The sequence below is a fragment of the Oreochromis niloticus genome, linkage group LG7 (assembly GCF_001858045.2).
Source record: "Oreochromis niloticus isolate F11D_XX linkage group LG7, O_niloticus_UMD_NMBU, whole genome shotgun sequence".
NCBI classification, from domain to species: Eukaryota; Metazoa; Chordata; class Actinopteri; order Cichliformes; family Cichlidae; genus Oreochromis; species Oreochromis niloticus.
This window is the reverse complement of record NC_031972.2, coordinates 52,040,775-52,060,106: the sequence shown is the minus strand read 5'-3', so window position 1 is coordinate 52,060,106 and position 19,332 is coordinate 52,040,775. Positions and strand designations below refer to the sequence as shown.

Below are 19,332 nucleotides of genomic sequence, written 5' to 3'. Positions count from 1 at the left end.
GATAGGGTTTAAGTTCAGGTCTTTCACATGTTGGAGCTTACCATCTAGTTCTTTTCTTTCTGTGTTTTGAGTCACAGTCTTTCTGTAACATGAAACTCTCGATCAACCAGTCTGTCTTCCTTTTGTTGCCTGCCTTTTTCTCACCATTTTCTGCTTTCCTACAGTACAGTATCGTCGTAATAATGCATCAATTAGTGTAATAACAGTTTGTTATCAGACCACCTAGGTATAGACTGATGGCTTGCAAGAAATCCGAAAATTTGGGGTGCATCACCTTTAAAGGCTTAATTTTCAGTACAAAAGCTGTACTTTTAACAAGTTCCTAATCTCCAAAAAAGCCAGTTTTTCTGTGAAGTTCACATGATTTTGGATGGTGACATGACGTTTAATTGCTTAAGCTTTGGAGGTTTACATCTTATCTTTGTATCATATCAAATTCACTCGACTTGAACTGCTTCAGTTAATTAAAAACTGGAAACTGGGTGTCGTCAACTAGCGATTAAGGAGTACCCTGCTGCCGCAGTCACCTGTCATAAATTTTTCACATGGTATTCACAGACACTCCTGTTCAGCCTAATTTTGCAAGTGTCACTATTACGTAAGATGACAACTCAGGCTTAGGGCATTTTTCCTTGGGAGAATCCTTCCTCTCTGGATGGAGATCACGACCACACACGTGTTTGGGGTTTTTTTGTATTTTGCTTTTTAATGCTGGAATGGTTGTAAAACATGTAATCAAACCATCAAATGCTATTAAAGGAATAGTTTGACATTTGGGGAAAACGACTATTCAATCATTTGGAGATACACAGAGATGATTGATAACACTCCCATGCCTGTGCTGGAAATAAGACAAGGCAAAAAGAAGATCTGTCATTCAGTGTGACAGCAGCTACTTTGCTGGAAGAAGAAACTTCCTGAAGTTTCCATTTGTTGCCTGTCAACTAGTCCTGGCCAAGAGACAGGTCACATGACCCCTTATGCAAACTCAAATTTTGTCATTTTGTCATTATTTGGCACATGGGAACTCTGGACAATGTCAGGAAAACAACTTGGGACATAGCTTGAGATTGCCTCAGACACTACTGTGTTTGGTTTAGTGTTTTTGGCAGGTGAGCTATCTGGATAGAGAGAGCAGAGTGCAGAGGGCAGAGCAAAGGCCATGGATACACGGGACTGATACCCGCAGCTGCTCTCACACGGGCACAAAACTGACCCAATCGAACGTTGCACAGACTTTGTACAAGCGAGCTGGCAGGTCAAAGACTGTTTTGTGTCTAGTCCAGCTATGTCTATCCATTTGTGTTGTCACATTCTCAAAATCAACAAAGGTTCAGGGCTGCGGTGTGAAAACAGTTTGTGTTTCTGCAATTGCTAAATATCTTTTTTTAACCTTTAGATAGAATCGATCTGCTCCCTCCTGTTGCTAGTTTGTGTAGCTCCTGGTGGCATCTTCAACTTTACTACATGTTTTCAAAAAATGTCAAACTATTTCTTCAAGATTCAAAAGAAATTTATATTCAATGTGTGTCATATAAAAGGTATAACAAAGTGAAATTAAATACAAATCATCACAGTAGAGTCATTACACAGTAAGTTACAGGAATGCTCCTTTTATGGTCCCAGTTAGTGTGGATGTGAGCCGCTACCATCAGGAATTCTGCAGGACCTTCTGCAGTGTCCTCCTGATTGGTACCCTCTCCTCCGGCTTGCTGTCGGGGATCAAGTCAGCGCTCTTCTCAGCAGTCAGTTGAAGGGCTGGCTTCATCTCCTTACAGTGCTGCAGCCCTGCCTGAGTGATATTCCTACAAAAGTCCACCTTCACCTCCTCCAGATTGTCTCCGTGAGCCACCACGCCCTCCAGGCTGCAGTCAGTAATGCGGACGCAGTTCTCTAGATGGAGGTAGCGCAGCTTCCTGCAGCACTGCAGCACAGAAATCACATCCCGGTCAGTGATGTGTCCACAGCCAGACATGGTTAGCGACAGCAAGTTGGGGCACCTGTGGTAGAGACATCCGTAAGACATGTTGCTTAACTGAGGCAGGTTTTCACTTATATGATGGAGTACAAAACCTGTTCTGTGTCATCTTTACTCATAACGCCTTGAGATATATATATACAATGGGGATAATAGCAGGAAGAGATTAGTCTGTTTGCAAAGGCAAAGTCTAAAGTAAGCAATGCAGTTTGACGTCTGCTCTTTTCAAAGGGATACTGCTCTGGAAGCAAATAGAATCAGATAATAGAGGGACAGAATAGAGATCAGAGGGCCTGATCTGAGCTATGTACGTGTGAATGGCAACACTGCGAGATGGACACATGATGTGTTTAATGACAGAGCTGTTAAATACCTAGACCTTTTGTGTTCACCGAGTCCCACTGGGCCATGTGTGCTTCGTTTCTTTAAAAAGCTTTTGTGAGTAAGTGAAGAAAAAAAGAGCCGACAACAATTTTAATTAGAAAACCGCTTCTAAAAACAAAATGTCAAGTGTTTCTGTGAAATGCATGCACTGCTGGATTGTCATTCAGTGCACTGCAACCTAGTGGCAGGCCAGAGCTGGTAGACGGGCACCGGGATGGCAAGGGATAGTGAGTGTCATTCATGTTGACAGATGCAGATTACATAAAGACTTACATAATCTTACCACTTCACCACATGTGAGCCCGACATATTCCAGCTGCCTGCAAGTGTTGAGGGCAGTGCCCCAGTAACCTCTGAGCATGCAGTCGATCCATGTGCCCTGCTGCATTGTGGCATGGGCTCAGAGCGAGACTTTAACAGAGCATGTGATCGGACGCTATTGACATTAACAAAATATTGAGGAAGTCGAGCAGCGCGCTAAAATGAAACAGTTCCATTTAGAGACTCGTTTGTCTTTTTTAATGACATAGGATAGGAAGTGGATAGAAGCAAGAGATAAGAGGAGTAGTATTTTTTTTTTAACCCATTACATAATCCGCCCTCTCATGGAACTTCCACTGTGCGCAGACTCTTTTGTGTGTTGTTCCAATATTTACATACCCACTTATCTGAATCTGTATTGCACACACACATAGAATATGTGCACTTACATACATACAAGTATTTAGTTGTTCACGCATTAAAGCACCGCCTCATAGCACCTTGTTTTTTTAAGTGGAAAATAATTTCCTTTTAATGGGTTTCTTTGTTTGTTCCGTCTGTAAGCTAGTTTTCAAATTCATTCCCATAATATTTCATATGTTGGCCAACTGTAGGAACGCAGCAGCTGAATGAAAAAAAAAGAAAGAAAAGCAAAAACCTTGATCTTTTCCAAGTAGCGAGGGCAAATATAGCTGCTTCCACCTAGCAGTGTGTGCCTAAAATGTTCAGAAGTTTTTTATGCCTTTAATTTATGTTTGAGACATGATGTAGTTCCCATTGAAAGAAACAGCAACAAGAGCAGACTGGTCTATGTTGAGCACAAGCAGAACACCACACCACCAACCTGTAATCATGCCTGTAATGAGCCGTTTGGTTTCCCAACGGTTAATTTGTCTGGTCAAATTATCCAGCGAGCTTTAAAAGGAACTGAGACGTAGTGTCCATTTACTGTTTGTGTCCTTCAGTCGCTTGAGGGGAAAGGTTTGCGTCAAAAAAAGCCTAAAACATTGCTGGAGCCTTCCACTTTCTAGATTCAGTAGTAAATATTTTCCAAAGCAGCTGTCAGATAAATCTCTTAAGCACTTCATAAGCAAAAGTCATGCATGCTCTCATTATATAAGAGAAAGCATCAGTTTATCCAAATGGTGCACATTAAAGATCGAAGTAAAACTACTCAGAAATGTTTAACCAGTCTCATGCCAAAGCTTCTTGTGCCACCCACTGCACAGCCCACACTATACTGCAAATCAAGCATGTTAATTAATCTTGTATAATTCTAATACTGTGACCTTAAGAAAATTGATTTACTGTAGTTTTCTGGCTCTAGAGAGCATTACACTGAATACTTTCAGTGTAATGCTGCAAAAGAGGCCCAAAGACATGCTATGTTTTATAGTTTTTTCCATGTAGATGAAAAAAAAAAGAGAATATAGACACGAGGTTGGCGTCACAGTTTGCGTGGAGTCTTATCCAGGAAGAGGCAGGCACAGACAGAGCACATGTTCATTCCTCTGACGGCAACAAAGAGCCAATTGTAGGCTCCACCTGCCTGCATAAATCTCCACTATGCAGCTGACTGGGAGGGTCTGGAGCCAAGTCACTCTTTATCACCCCCACAGCCTCTGCGTTCCCTCCCACTTTGTCACGTGCACTTCCTTTCTTCTGACAATTTGGGAGGGTTTATCAGTATGCAGAGAGTGTGCCTTAAGGACACAGAGATGCAAGCCTCAGACGAAGTGGGTGGTTCTAAGCTCTGACTCATCTCACAGCTCTCACATCACAAATCTCAAATTTCACAATACAGGAAGTCCTCACAGGGTTGTACACCACGCCACTGAGACTGCCCCTTTCCCCTTTTCCCTTCCTTTTGTCCCGGCCAGCTGTGGTGGCCAAGCTCCCTCACATCAACTGTTATTATTGGCTGCCTTGAAGAAATTATCCAGAGACCTCATTACGCCTCTCCGGGCCGATTCCTGCCTGGACCCGGCCACGCACACAAGGCCAAAAGCCAAAACGGCTACTTTTCAGCGACCTATCAAGTCCAACTGTCACGTCATTCATTAAATATAATTTGATATGTGACCACAGTTATGTTAGTTAATAGAATCAGTCTTGTGTCCCACAGATGTGTCATTTTTCTGTCTCCACAGCCAGTTGCGGATACGCCATCTGTTTCTAATGATCATGTTCCATGCTGCCTGCAGCTAAACATGGCAGTTAGACTGAGCGACGTGCCTTTAAATGAAAACCATTTGGTTTCCTGATGTGGGTGTAAATGACCCTGAAAGCAACATCCCCTCCCCCAAATTGTGTGAGCATCCTCAAGACACATAAAGAGAGACGCAATTTTGAATGTTCTCATGCGAGTGTCAAGATGAACACAAGCTGCACAGGCTGTGCCAGTGTCATGTTAATTCTACTCTACTTTTAAGGTGTTTAAAAGTCAATGCTTGAGGTATTATTACAGGATATTACAGTGTCCTCTCTCCTCTTTCGTCAGTTGCCATTCTGATCACACAACACAGCAGGGGAGAGCCACACACAAACACTCACATATAGCAGACATGGGCCAGGAACGTGCTGACCAGGCTTTCGTGTTTACTGCAGATGTTCTTCTGAAACGAGCTCTTCAACCAGTCCTCGATGTTGCACACTTGCAGGACCATGCTGGAGTACCAACTAATAGTTAAGTAACGCAACGAGGGTCCCAGCACAAAGTTGTCCTTCCTGAGCTGACAAGGGGAGCTGAAGTGGAGTAGATTCCAGAGACAGGGGTCCAGGAAGACCTCACGCAGCTGATGACAGGTGAGGGACAAACTCCTCCGGCTGTCCTTGTCCAGAAAGGAGAAAAGGTGAAGGAGACACTCACGGTTGAGCTGAATGAGATGCATGGTGTGTTGTCCTGAGACATAGAGATAGGCTTCGTCCCTGGGGCAGTGGTAGGCCTGCTGGTAAGCAGCAACAATGAGCCCACAGCCCGTATTGTGTGGCCTAGATACATGATGCCCCCTCAGGCACGCCACACAGGCCTGCACATATAAGGCCGTAGAGCACGGGCTATTTTGGGAAGACAACTGCGGTGCAGTCAAAGATGGAAGTGTTTGAGCCATACGCTCCCTTTCCATCTGTCATGGCTCTCAACAGGCAGCAAGCGCTGGATTCAGCCAGATGTTTACACTGTCCTGGCCTAGTTCTCAGATACACACTAAGAGACATCAAAAAAAGAGAAACACCTTCACTGGGTAGTGCAGAAACACCCGTGCAACAACTACGGTTAGGTGTCAAATTAAAGGAAAAAAAACAAACATAAAACACCTTAAGAATTATGAACAAATTCTGTGATACTTTTAAAAACAGAGGTAGTAAAAAATAATGCGATGATATATCAAATTTTTACATTAAATGATTCTTTGTTGAATGTACCAGTGTTAAAAAAAAACAACTGTATTTAATGCACTTAAAGGGATCTGCATTCCCTGCATTGTGATCAAGATCATTAGAGAGCCACATAACTTCACAACTGTAACCTGGAAAACGCTTCATGTGAGTGAAAGTCACGAGCCGTGTTACGCAGGACTTTGCCTCAAGGAACAGACAGTACTACAACTCAGGGTGTGTTTGTTCAGTTGGCTCGCAGAGGACGTACCGAGGTGGCAAAAGGCAAAATACCATTCAGCCCATGTCATCACTCCACACTTCCTTGCCAGCTTTTTCTACGTCACTCTTTATCGGCGATCTCTATAAAAAGCAGGAGACTGGGAAATTCCACTGCTGGAAGGCGGATCACATTCTGTACTCTGCGTCACCGTGTCACGACGTCCTGTACAAGCTCTCCAACATTGTAATGTAAGCCATTTGTGATTTAATCACAAATGTAGAAAAAAAAACAAGGGGGGCACTTGTATCACTGATGGGGACTGAATAACAAACCACAGCCACCTGTGTGCAGGCGATGAAGAGCAGCTGCTCCTCAGCATACAGGAGTGCCTGTTCCTGCCAGAGTGAGGCGGCTCACTGGGTGGCACGTGTGCCGGGGGGAGGGTGACTCTGCGAGAGTGTGTGTGTGGGTGGGGGGAAGACAACAGAAAGGCTCTCATTTTAGAAGTCATACTTGGGTCATATCAAACCCAGTTAACCACTGCAAGGCATAATAAGGGTGTTGTGACAGTTGTATACTGGAAATACACATGAAATATATTTTAGTATGCATGTGTCTACTGTACACACACACAAAAGGAAAAAACTGTTCCTAACATATGCATCAATAAATAGTTTGATGACATTTAATTTGCACTAAGTACATGAACCTGTTTAGAAAATAGATTTGCAGTCTAAGCTTAAAATAGAGGCTAGTGTAGAAACAATGATGCAGTTCTTTAATTGCAGAGCTGCTTGCTAGGTTAATATCTCTACTCCTGACTGATGAACAGATTTCTATAAAACATGTTTTTCTTCAATATTCACTCCTGCAAAATCTAAACTTTGAACGATGCCTTATTAGTTTTGGTCTTACCATCTTTCCTTGTGACAGTGCAGTAACCACCACCTAACGTGAACCGTGGCGTCCTGTTTGCCTTTTACTGCAGCGGGTCGGCCGGTTGCCGTCGATGATAAAAACAGCACAACACAAACGTCTTAATAAAATGTTCTCCATTGTATTCTGTCATGTTCATGATGCCTGGCACACATTTGAAGAGAACTTCACTTCAGGTCCCCGTGTATGGCCATTTCAAATAACATAAAATGTTACATGATACTCCAGCATCAGTACAGGCAAACTTTTTGAGAATGATCACTTCTTTTTACATTGTTTTAACTTCTTGACCAGAACCAACTTTCTAAAGCCCTAATGAGCACCAGTCAGTCAAATGCATTGCATTCTAAATCTTAAAATATCCTCTAATGACTGGAAAACAGAACTACTGGGCTCTTAAGGTGAAAAATATGACATCTGAAACTTTAAAAACAATAGAAATGCCAAATATTACACAGTGTTCTTGACAATGAATCTCTTCAGTCTAGGCTAAACATTGGACCAACTGAGGTTTTCCAAGGCTAAAGCTTCATTACGTTAAACTTTAAACGATCACCTTTGGAATCTATTGGATATGGAGAAGTCTACCTCGTTATGAGGGGCACATCATCGAGAGAATACATGCAAAAAGTCCCACTAAACAAATTAAGCAGCAAGTTAAAACATGACGCTTTCAAACAAATCATAACACAAACGTGAAAATGTGAATGTTATGTGAAAATTATAATCAAGCACGGTGACAAATGTGATTGAGGTGAAGTCGAAACAAAAGTCACGAGCTGGTCTGAGGCAGTGAAATCTCAAAGAATTATTTATTGTGCAACAGTTTGTAGAGCTTGGTGAGATTCTTCTGTTGCAGCCTTGTCTGAGGTATCTGCATCTGCTGCAGCTTTCACTGATACTGTGTCACCCTCAGCCAGTGTAGCCATGTCTTTGTTCACATCTTCCTCTTCTTTCTCGCCCACGACGTCCCCGTGTGATGACGCTGCGTCCGCAAAATCCATATCTGTAGCTACTGTGTCGGCTACGACTGTGTCCTGAGAAACTATTTCTGGAGAAACACTGTCCACAGCTGCAGCGTCCACGGCAGGCTTATTTGTGGCTGTGCTGTTTGATGCGCTTGTGTCAGAGGGCACCTGACCAGTCCTCTCTACGTAGAAGAGGATGTAGGCTTTGGCCTTCCTCACTGTATCCTCATTGGTCAGAGTCACTGTGCTGTCGTTGAAGTGGTACCAGCGACCCTCATGGCTGCCGTATGCTGTATAATGCCCCGACCCAACCCTGTGAACACAAACGCACGTCATATTCTGCTGCCTGCTTTCATGTAAGACTTCATCTATCGTTGCTGAAGCAAGAGGGGAGAATTCAGCGTGACAATATAGCAGCAGTGCAACACTGCCACCTAGAGGCCAAAGACAAAAGCACTTTTATTCTGTTTGAATCTAAATGTGTTTTCAAGGACTCGCAGCCTAATGCCTTTTAGCGGCTATATGAATTTTTAAACTGCAGCTTTCCACAAAGCTTTCTAACAAAATTGGTTGTGATCCGATTATACAGTAACTCAAAGCTGGCAGATAATAATGCACAGATCCATAGCTCAGTCTTGATTGCATGTTAGGATCCAGTTCTTTATTCTTCTACAACACAAAAAAATACACTTGTACAAAAAAAAAACAAAAACAAAAAACACACAAACCATGGATCAAGCTGGCCCTTTTATCCAGAGGAAATAATTAGTCATCAAATTAAATCAGTTTTTAATTATAGCTTTGATTCATGACCTCTAAATATTGATGTTTCTTGGTTAAGAAAGCTTTGTAATTACCACATTTTACACCATCTAACAAATCAGGAAAGCCAGACTCAACAATGTTAAACTACTCACCCAGATCCATGATGCACCACGACAGCAACAAGGTCATACAGGCAGCTCCCTGGTAATGACTTCTCTGGCTGCAAACACAACAGAGCAAAAGGAAAATGCTGTGGAAATGCCCTTCACACCTGGAAGTGGATACAAACCACAGACTGGCAGACAGATAATAATCAAAACAGTTTACACTCCTTCAGTTATGAGTAGAGATGTACACGATTAATGGACTACATGTTTAAATGCTGCTGCACCATCTAGTCAGTACCAGAATTACGAGTCGGTTAAGCCTGTTTTTCTTATTTTATTCATGTAGAACGGCAGTTACTGGTTGAGCTGGGATACAGGGACACTGACCACTTCCACTTCACCACTCTTTCAATGGCAGTTGAACAGAAAAAAGCAAGTAACAACCACGGTAACAAGGCTGTTTTGCAGTATTTTGATGTTTTAAAAAACAAACAAACAAAAAATAAAACAAAGAGCAGTTGTATATCAGCTTTGCCAGAATAAACTGGATTAGAGCCAAGCAGCCGAGGCCAGGTGTAACCACAATCTTCATGTGGAAGCTCCCAGAAAAGAAGGTCACTGCTGCTAGCACTGCTGAACTCGCAGAGCCAAAATAATCTCACTCGGTGTGTGTTTGCAATGGTTTAAGATGTGTCACACATTTAGTGAGGATTAAAACATGATTTTATTAACAAGGAACATTATTGTTTTCATAGACAAAATTATTTCTATGAAAAATGCTAAAATTTCTCCATTTAAATTCTGTTCACTTTTTAATGTTTTCTGAGCATTTTCTGTCTTTTTGACTAGATCAGTTTTTCCTGTTATTTAGCAAATTAGTTGCCAACATTCCTAGCTCTCACTCATTACTTGTATTTGTGTGCATGTGTTGTTTGACCTTCTATGTGAAGAACAATGTTTTTGATGAAATTTTATCCGTTGACAGAGCAAAGGAACAGATTTGCAACTGAGCTCTTGGACTGAAAAAAAAAAAAGTCACACAAACATTAAAAATTTATGTTTGTTAATAATTTTAAAGTACAAACCCAATTCCAAAATAATAAAAAAAAAGTTTTACTACTGTTTACGTTCAACTCCATCTTGGATTGATAAGGGTTGGTGGGCTCTGCCGACTTTCCTAATGGGAAATAAAAGCTGAGTGGGCATTCCACATTCAAATTCCATATGGGAACTCTGGAATTGTGGCTTACTCAGGAATGCCTCATTAAAAGAACACCTGGAGAAGCAATTTGCAACTGATCCGGTTAATTGGCAACAGATGATTAGGTATAAAAAGAGCATCTTAGAGTGACAGAATTTCTCAGAAGCAGACAGAGGTTCACCAATCCACAAAAAATGGCATCTAAAAAAAAAATAAAAAAAAAATTGTGTAACAATTTCAGAATGATGTTCCTCGACACAGAACTGCAACTCTTTATCTGCAGTACATAATAATCAAAGGATTCACAGAATTTGGAGACAAAGGGACAAAGCTGAAAATCAATATTGGATGTGGTGATCTTCACTCATCTCAGTCAGCAATGCATTAAAAACAGACATGATTCTGCCATGGAAACTCCATCATACAGAGAAGCAGCCATATGTGACTTTGATCAAGAAACCTTGCAGTTTTCTCCGAGCCAAAGCTCATTTAAAATGGACCGAGGTAAAGTAAAAAACTGCTCTGGGTTCAGACAAATCGAAATTTGAAATCCTTTTTGACAGTATTGGAGTGCATGAGTGACTGGAACTTGAAATAGGGACTTGGAAAGACACCATCAACGCTGAAAGGTACATACGGGTTTTAGAGCATCCAGATGACATCTTTTTCAAGGTTGGCCTTGCATATTTCAGCAAAACAATGCTAAACTTTATATGTAGCCCTGTCTCTGCACCTTTGAGATGTGTTGCTGTATATAAAATATATAAAATAAGCTTATATATTGCTTAAAAAGGTACATTTTCTCAGTTTAAACACTGGATGTGTTTTCTATGTTCAATTATGAATCAAATATGGATTTATGAGACACTGGCATTTTACAGTGTCCCAACTACTTAGGATTTGTGGTTGCATGTTAGGAGAAGCTCTTGCATTATAACAAAAAACTGACATACTTATTGCACTGCGGTCAGAAAAGCAATTTGCTGTAGAATAGCACCCCCTGAAGCTCTGGGGCATTCAGACAAACAAGATTAATACTTGTCACAAGTACTCTGAATTCCAGACCTTACATAAAGATCTAATCAAAAGCAGTTTATGCCCAGTATAAAACTGTTTGTACTCTGAAATGAAATGAAATAGACACTCCATGTCCCCGAATCAGACATAGGTGTGAATCAGCCACCACAGCATCTTGCAAAGTTGTGAACACAAGCACGGACCTCCTACGTAACCAGCTGGAGATCTATCAGAAAGTCACAAATGCAGGTGGTAACCACTGATCCAATAATGAAAAATGCATTCGCTACAGATGGTAGTCCAACAACCCAGGTCTGTGCACTACTGTTAACAATTTAGCATATTTCTTTAATACTATATTATCAATCAGAGCACTCATGTGTACATTTTAGGACATCAGCCTTATCAACCAATCACAATCAGTGTCACTGCCAACAACCAATGTGTTTTTACCATTGTGTTGATATAAATTCTTATTTAGATGAATGTGTGTTACTTTTTTTAAATGTTATTTTTTTAAGTAACAAAACTATAATGCTTCATTACAAAAAAAAAATCAAACTGTCTTAAGTAAACTACGTTCCTGTTGTGATCTTTCCTACGAAACTGACTTGAATACCAACAAATTTCCACAATGGTAATTTCGGTGAAGTTGTTTTTCCTGTCGTAAGAGCAGAAAAATGGAAAAAGATGATCATCACTGGCTGTACAAGTGTTTACTGATACAGCACTGTGAGCTTTTAGGAGCCAACAGAATTGCAGCACATGTCTGCAAACATTTACTGCAGTTTCTATCAACTTTAGCTGATGTGTTTTCTCACCAACCTACTCTGGCCTTTGTATTATCTGCCATTCAAAGCAGATCTTATCCTCTCCTGATTAAACTGCAGATCAACATTTGCTGATCTGATTCTGAAATGTAGCTGTTGTGAAAAAAGAAAAAGAAAAAAAAATACTGTGATATATCCTAATCAGCAGTCCGTCAGTGTTGGGCTCACCTCAAGTAAGTAGCCTCTCATGTCCAGACCTTTCAGTGGAAATTCTACATAGGTATCCACCTTGTTTCTTAAAAAGGCAGTCCAGTGGAACCGTTTTAGGTGCAGGCACAAAACCTATGAGTAGAAACAAAAGTGCAATTTATTTAAGAAGTAAAAGCAAACATATGTCTAGTTTCATAGTAGATACAGTGAAGTGTATATTAAAATATATTTTAAAAAAAACCTTTGGCAGCTTCTGGATCCAAAACTTCTTGGTTGATTTCTGTCTCTTTTTACACTTATGGCAGTAGTACAGCTCTGTGTCATCGAGTTCTTCCAGGTCGGTGAAGCTATGTAAGCAGTCTTAAAGAAAAACAAAAACGAATACACACAAAAAAATTGAAAAGCTCTGAAGAATTTTAGTATCACAAACTTTGAAACTAACACTGCAAAAAAGGTCTATAAAAGTTCATTTCTGACTACAAGAAACTTACCACGTAGAGTGCATGTTGGCACTGGCTCTTGGTCCTTATTTCTCTTTTGTCTGAACTGACTGGGAATGTCCAAAGACAGATCTGAGTAAAAAACACAAGGGGAAAAACATGACATGTCACGCACCATCAGGCTATATGAAGTTTAACACTGTAACTCTATAATAAATGGGTTTCCATTCATTTATTTGCTTTATGATGTAGAGCAACAATCAAAAGATTTGCTACAGAAACCCACATTTATTTTTGTGTTATCTTGCCAAACACTGATACATGAACTTTGCTATATGGGACAACAAAAGCAGCTCAGTGTGGTTTCACTGACAAAAGTTTATGTCTTACCAAGAAATGGATCAAACTTTCGAGATTCTGTCCCACAAATTAGGCAGTTGACTTCATTCTGAAGTATACCACCAAAAATGGATGTCACAACACTTGCGGTCCCATTTCTGTAAAGAATTAAAAAAAATTTTTTTTTTAAAAATGCAGTAGCTTTTACATTCAAGTTATAGTGACTTTCTGCTAAACATGGTCATGCCGATAGTATATTGTTACAACTAGTCTGTATTAACTGGAAAAAAGTAGGAAATATTAACTATATGCAATAAAATTCAGGATCCCGCTGAGACAACAAAAGCAAATTCAGTGTATGTTTAGAAGGACTCACGTGCAGCATTTGCCATCTGTACTAGAGAGTCTGACTCCATCCTGAGGTGAGAGTGGATGCGACGCCCCGTTACGGCTGTACTGTAGCTCCCTGTGGAGGTGGTCCAGTAGGTAACGCATGAATTCATGGGCATCCTGCTGCTGATAACCTCTGCACACACAAACACAGCTTTAAATTGCATTCATGCAATGACTCACAATGGTTTACTGCAGTTTTTTGATACACAATGCACCTTTGTTAGTAGTGTGACTAAAAACGTTAACGCTTAGGAACAACAACAGAAGTGAAACGGAAACAGTTTCCTGCTCTGCATTAGCAGCTTAACTTATGGAAAACAGTGTTTACAATGTGGGTGTACCTGAAACTTGGCATGATTTTCCATATGGCATAAAACAAGGAGTCTGGACTGAAGGCGGTCTGGTTCCCTTGCCATAGGGAACAAAGAGTTTTCCTGAATTCCTCCACCAAAGATCTGTTCAACATAAAGCAACTTTAATTTAGACTTAACCGAAATAATTTTATGGATTTTTAATTATACCTGATTTTTTTCTTCTTCATTTGCCTACCTATCTTTTTCTTTTCAGCAAAAACATTAGAACTGGATGCCTTACAGAACCACTCACAACTAACAATGTTGCCGATTTCACTTGCTGAAATTAACGCTAATTATTGCCCATAAATCGTCCCTCCTTCAGAAGAGGACCTTACACACTGTTGTCCCCTTGGCTGCGGGTGTGGTACATCCTTCTTCCTGCCGTCTTACCACTGCGCAGAGCCACAGCAGGCAACTCCTTGAAATAGCAGCTGAACTGCTCGATGTTGCTGTCAAAGAAACAAATTTTGCCATCAGTCGTCTCAAACGTAACATCAGCAGACACCTGACAGGTCACAAATTAAAGGAAAGAGAAGGAGAGTGTCAAAATAAAATGCTGGACGATTAAACGCTGGGAGAACAGGTTCAACCTTTGCATTGATTCTAAAAGTCTCTAAACCTTTAGTTGAAATAGTCCCTGGATTAGAGTTTTCATTATGGTAAGCAATGTCCCGGTATGCCCCATGAACTGAAGCACTGTTATCCTCAAAGGGAACAACCCCACAAATATGGAAATGCTTCACTGTAGGATAAAAAGGCAGTCACTCACAATGTCTATCTATTGATCTGCAGAGGAGACAAGTGGGCCCAAAACATGCTAGTAAAAATACCCCAGTATAACATACCTACGAGATCACCTCACTAAAGGGATCGAGGATCGAAGTTCCAAATACACTATATGCACAAACGTATTGGGTCACAACATCTGCAGGAGCTTCTGCATCTATTTGCAGATACAGTATAACAGGCTTTCGACAATTTTGCCTGTTCATCCAGAAGAGCCTTTGTGAGGTTAGACACTAATGTTTAACAAGAGGGCCTGGCTTGCAATCTCCACTCTAATTCATCCCAAAGATATTCAATAGGGTTGAGGTCGGGCTCTGCGAGACAGTCGAGCTCCCTTCTCTAACTGTTCCCACACAGTTGAATACGTTTTTCACAAATGTTGGTAAATGTTGGTAAAGGAAGAGTGCATGGATAGGTGCTTGATTTTATACAGCTATGTTAAAGGGTCTGAATTCACTGATTAAGGGGTGTGGCTCAAAGTTACATACAATGTATGTACATGCTTTCAAACAAAGTTAACTTCACATTTGAAGGGATGATGCTGGAACCTAACATACATCCAACCTTTGGACTTTTAAAGCAAGAGCAAGTGTGGAAAACCTGAAAAACACATGGTGTGGTCCACACAAGGTTTTAACCTTTGTTTTCATGTTTGTTGGCAATCATGGAGGAAAACTACAGCTGAAACTGTCTTAATATATCTCATTATTTATTCACTGACTTTAAAGATGACAACCTGACAAAAGAAAATTCAAAGCAACAAATTTGCTTATTCATGACATTTTTTATATTTTTAAATTACTAATCAATATATTAAAAGAAGAAAGAAATTTCGCAAGAATTCTAGCTTCTTTGTCTGTAAATGTGGAACCCTGCTGCTCTAATGCTTTAGCATTGTGGCTAAATGTGTATTATCTGGGAAACCTGGCCTTTGACTGTGTCTTGTTTCCAAGCAGCCTCTGTAATCCCCCTAACTGTGCCCCAGACTATATTAATAAAGGATGACTGCTCGTGGGGCCCTGGCTCTACAGGGGCAGAGCCACTGAATCGTGCCACAGACTCGGTTCACCGCCTACATACCTCGTCCTCAGTGCACTTACCTGAGGGACTGCAGAATGGCATTCATGAAGCACGTGTTTCCCAGGTTGCGCAGGCCTGTAGCACCTAAAGCCACGCCATCCTGAGAGACGAGTGACAAGAGTATATGTGGATGTTTAAAGACATATGGAAAAATTCGATGTTTTAAGCTAACATTTAAAGTCAGTTGGCGTACAGCTCTATAAAGATGCTGTGACTCATTTAATTGAAGCCCTGCACCACAGTGTAAAAAAATAGTCTCGTAAAAGGAAAATTTGAGCAAGTTTTAAGGAGTGGTGCAGTCTTTTGTGCTGGGAGTGCGATTCTAAAGTAGCTGCTATCTTTACTTCTTTTTTCAAGGCAGCAAACATTTACCTTGAACTATTACTTACACTGTCTTTTAACAGCTTGCCGTCTCCTGCTGGGCTGTCCTGAAGTTTTCTTTTCCTCTGTCGCTCACCCATTAGTGCTGAACTGTAAGCAGAAAAGATTACTTGTGTCACCCGGATAAAGCAGATTACTTTGGTGCATGTCTTAACTTGCCTAGCATACTCTTGGAGTAGGGCTGCAGCTATCAATTATTTCAGTAATCGAGTAATCTATCGATACTGAAATGTTTTTAAGTTGAACTGTTTTACAAAATCTCCATTGAAAAACTAAACTAAACTCTTTGATTGTACAAACGTGCCATATTGAATTACATTTTTAAAGAAAACATTTTCTTTAATGCAGAACAATAGAAATAATCTCAAGTAGAGTTAAAGGTCAAACATGAATAAAATAAGATGTATATGCAAACTAAACTAAGGCATAAAAAAAATACCTTTGGAAGGCTCTTCCTATGTTTATGTTTTAGTGTTGTTGAAAACAGACGTTTTGTAGACATTAATAGTTCAGTGTCAGCTTAACAACCACCAGGACAATGACTCAGAATTTACTGGCCCATGTACATTTTTCATTGTCTTGTTATAAAAAAAAAAAAAAAAAATGCTATTTAATTAATACAGTATTTTACATTACTTCAATTTCAATCTGAACAGTGTTACAAAAGCCTTGAAATTATTATAGTTTACTACACTCCATCCCCCCCTTTAGACTCATCCCTGTTTGCTGCAGGTTTCGCTTCAATGTAAAATAGGATGGCTGCCATCAGCCTTCAGCAAGCTGTATCATTTAAACATGGTGTTAGACTAAGTAACAGTTCATCTGCAGATTTTCATACAACTTCTAGAGGCTTACTGCAGATTTTTCGCGGTGTAATACAAATGGCTGTGGATGCAGCAGCTACAAAGTTCATCTGAGTTTGTTGATCAGGTGCTTTGATGACGACCTCCTGCTAGCAGTTTCCCAGTAAGGATTTTATTGGTGATCGCCGTTCCTATGATCAATGTTCCTGTGTTTTCTTTCACTCAGTCTGAGCTCAGCGTGGCTCCACCTCTGTAAACAGACTCCGGCTACGTGTTTAATTATGTCAGCATCATTGTCACTGCTGCTGTTGTGTCTTTGTTCAAAACTGGGAGCTGTGTGGGCTTAATGTTGTCAAACTTTTTATTCAAATGCTGGTCCTTAATATGTTTGTATTTCTGTTTTTTGTGGCAAACGCGGGTGAAAAACTCGTATTTACATCGTTTAACACAACGGTGCGCGTGTGTTAAATGAACCATCGAAGCAAAGACTTTGCATTGACAATTTTTTATAATCGAACTACTCGATGAATCATTGCAGCCCTGCTCTTGAGATATCAAAGCAAATTGTCCTTTTTAAAGTGTAAAAGGCAACCATGACAGTAAAATGAGGAAAAAATTGTTTAATACTTACTTTTCTAAACTCTGAAGATGTTCCCGCAACTTCTGCACTTGCCCAAGTTTGGTGTCGTTCACAACAAATTCATCACATCTGTAACTATTAAATACACATTAACGACAAAATATTATTATTAAAAATATACTAATACTGTTCCATCTTTCTCAGGTAGCATAGAAATGTGGAAGAAATTATTACAATCGATACAGATTTTAATAAAGTTTGATCATTTTATTTTATTTTTTTAAATGACAACACAATCCTCTGACTGGTAAAAAATTTAATCAGACTGTAGTCAGAGAGAACACTTACCAAAACACACTGTAGCTGCTGCAGTCCATGCAAACAGAATGATGGATTTTCTCTTTTTCATGTTTCTCACCCTTCCTTTGACTAACACCAAGGACTTGATTCTCTTCAAAGTGTTTCTTTGCATGCCCATTGACATATCTGTGCAGAAAGAGACAGCTTTATAAACACACATCTGGAATTCCTGGAAATGACTCAACAGTTATGCTCACAAATGTATTTATTTTTGGTTAAAAGGTTAAATTACGTAAGGGGAATGTTTTTAAATCATTTTGACATCTTGTCCCTCATCAGAATAAATGGCTACAGAAGTGTTTTTTCCTCTCCCAGAAGTTTAACACGTGTTTGTTGTGTTATAAAGCTTACAAATGTGAATGGAATTCTGGAAACACATTTTTTGTTTAAAAAAAAAAAAAAAGTATTGAAGAATTTTTTTTTACGTTTTATTAAACAGAATAAACACAGGCATATTAAAATCACAACTGAGAGTTTTTCACAGTCATCTCAGTGACCACCGGGTGCAGTCTACACGCCTTTATTTATTGTGTCCTTAAGTGACTGAATGATTGAAGTTGTTTGTCCCAAAGTCAATAGCTTCCTTAAAAAATTACTAAGAAGGCGGTTTAGCGGACAAAAAACCCAAACTCACCGTCCACAATGAACCATCAGACAGGTAAGGCAAATCCATGGACTTTTATTAGACCTGCAAACTGAACATAAAAGATGATTCCGTTTAATGAGCTCGCATATGTAAATAAATAATTCTCTCAACAGTCACAAAGATATGGCGAATTGTGATTTGCCCTTGCGATATCTGCTGTTGACTCGTGGCTAGTGCTTACCTAGCAGACAGAAATATGGCAGTCTGCTCACAAGTTGGCATCCAAAAATGTTGCGCACCGAGCTACGCTTAAGTACAACGAAATGAATTTTACTGAAGTAAAATAAAAGACAGAAAAACACTCCTCTTACCGTTGCAACACCAGGAGGACGGAGTACCGTTAGGGAACCTGGAGGAATCAAAGGCACCGCTTATGTTTGAGCTCAGATGAGGGCACTCCATCAGCTCACGATTGTGAGTCAACCGACGTTATAACCAGCACTAACACACCAACGGTACCAGGACCCGGGAAGCTAACAATAGTTAGCCAATTAACCTAAAACTAGCTAGCTAACGTTAGCAGGTCTACTGCTTCTGGTGGCGAACGCACGTTTTCCTGCTTTTGCTTGCGCCGACGCGTTATGTAGCTATTGTATAGCTTGCATAATTTCACATTAAAACTGTTTACATAAATAAAAAGAGCCGCTGCTTCCACCCGCACATACTGTAAGATGAAATCGTAACCTTATCTTTGGTGTTAAGAGGTACCAGATAACTGCTGGCGCTTGCCACAAACAAATGGAAATGGAAATAACTTGAGGAAGTGACGTACTGTCTGCCGGCTCACACACATACACACACAAAGATTAAAAACTTAACCAGAGAATTTTTCCTACCACTTCCGTTTTCGCCTTTCCCCCCCCTTTTTAACCACTGAGCTGCTTAAAGAGGCCAAAGCCACGTTGTAAACCGACCTTACTCTGGGATAGCAGCTCTTTCTGTTGCGTTTACTGATATTTTGATGCTCCAATTT

The 19,332-nt window shown here is 40.2% G+C and overlaps 2 protein-coding genes across 2 annotated transcripts; both read right to left on the bottom strand.

The window, feature by feature from the left end:
* Positions 1-682: 682 nt before the first annotated feature.
* fbxl22 (F-box and leucine-rich repeat protein 22) lies at positions 683-5,871 on the bottom strand. The gene is made up of 2 exons (XM_003440305.5): positions 5,177-5,871; positions 683-2,000 (listed from the first exon to the last, which is right to left on the bottom strand). The coding sequence occupies exons 1-2, from the start codon at positions 5,746-5,748 to the stop codon at positions 1,652-1,654; spliced, it is 921 nt and encodes a 306-aa protein (XP_003440353.2). The 5' UTR covers positions 5,749-5,871; the 3' UTR covers positions 683-1,651.
* A 1,387-nt stretch (positions 5,872-7,258) lies between these two features.
* usp3 (ubiquitin specific peptidase 3) lies at positions 7,259-19,125 on the bottom strand. Its single transcript, XM_003440306.5, has 15 exons — positions 18,671-19,125; positions 18,348-18,408; positions 17,702-17,839; positions 17,405-17,488; positions 15,979-16,060; positions 15,610-15,689; positions 14,059-14,172; positions 13,709-13,822; positions 13,351-13,500; positions 13,026-13,132; positions 12,687-12,767; positions 12,437-12,555; positions 12,214-12,327; positions 9,043-9,110; positions 7,259-8,438 (listed from the first exon to the last, which is right to left on the bottom strand). Exons 1-15 carry the CDS (start codon positions 18,759-18,761, stop codon positions 7,970-7,972), a joined length of 1,872 nt encoding a protein of 623 aa, XP_003440354.1. The 5' UTR covers positions 18,762-19,125; the 3' UTR covers positions 7,259-7,969.
* Positions 19,126-19,332: the final 207 nt, after the last annotated feature.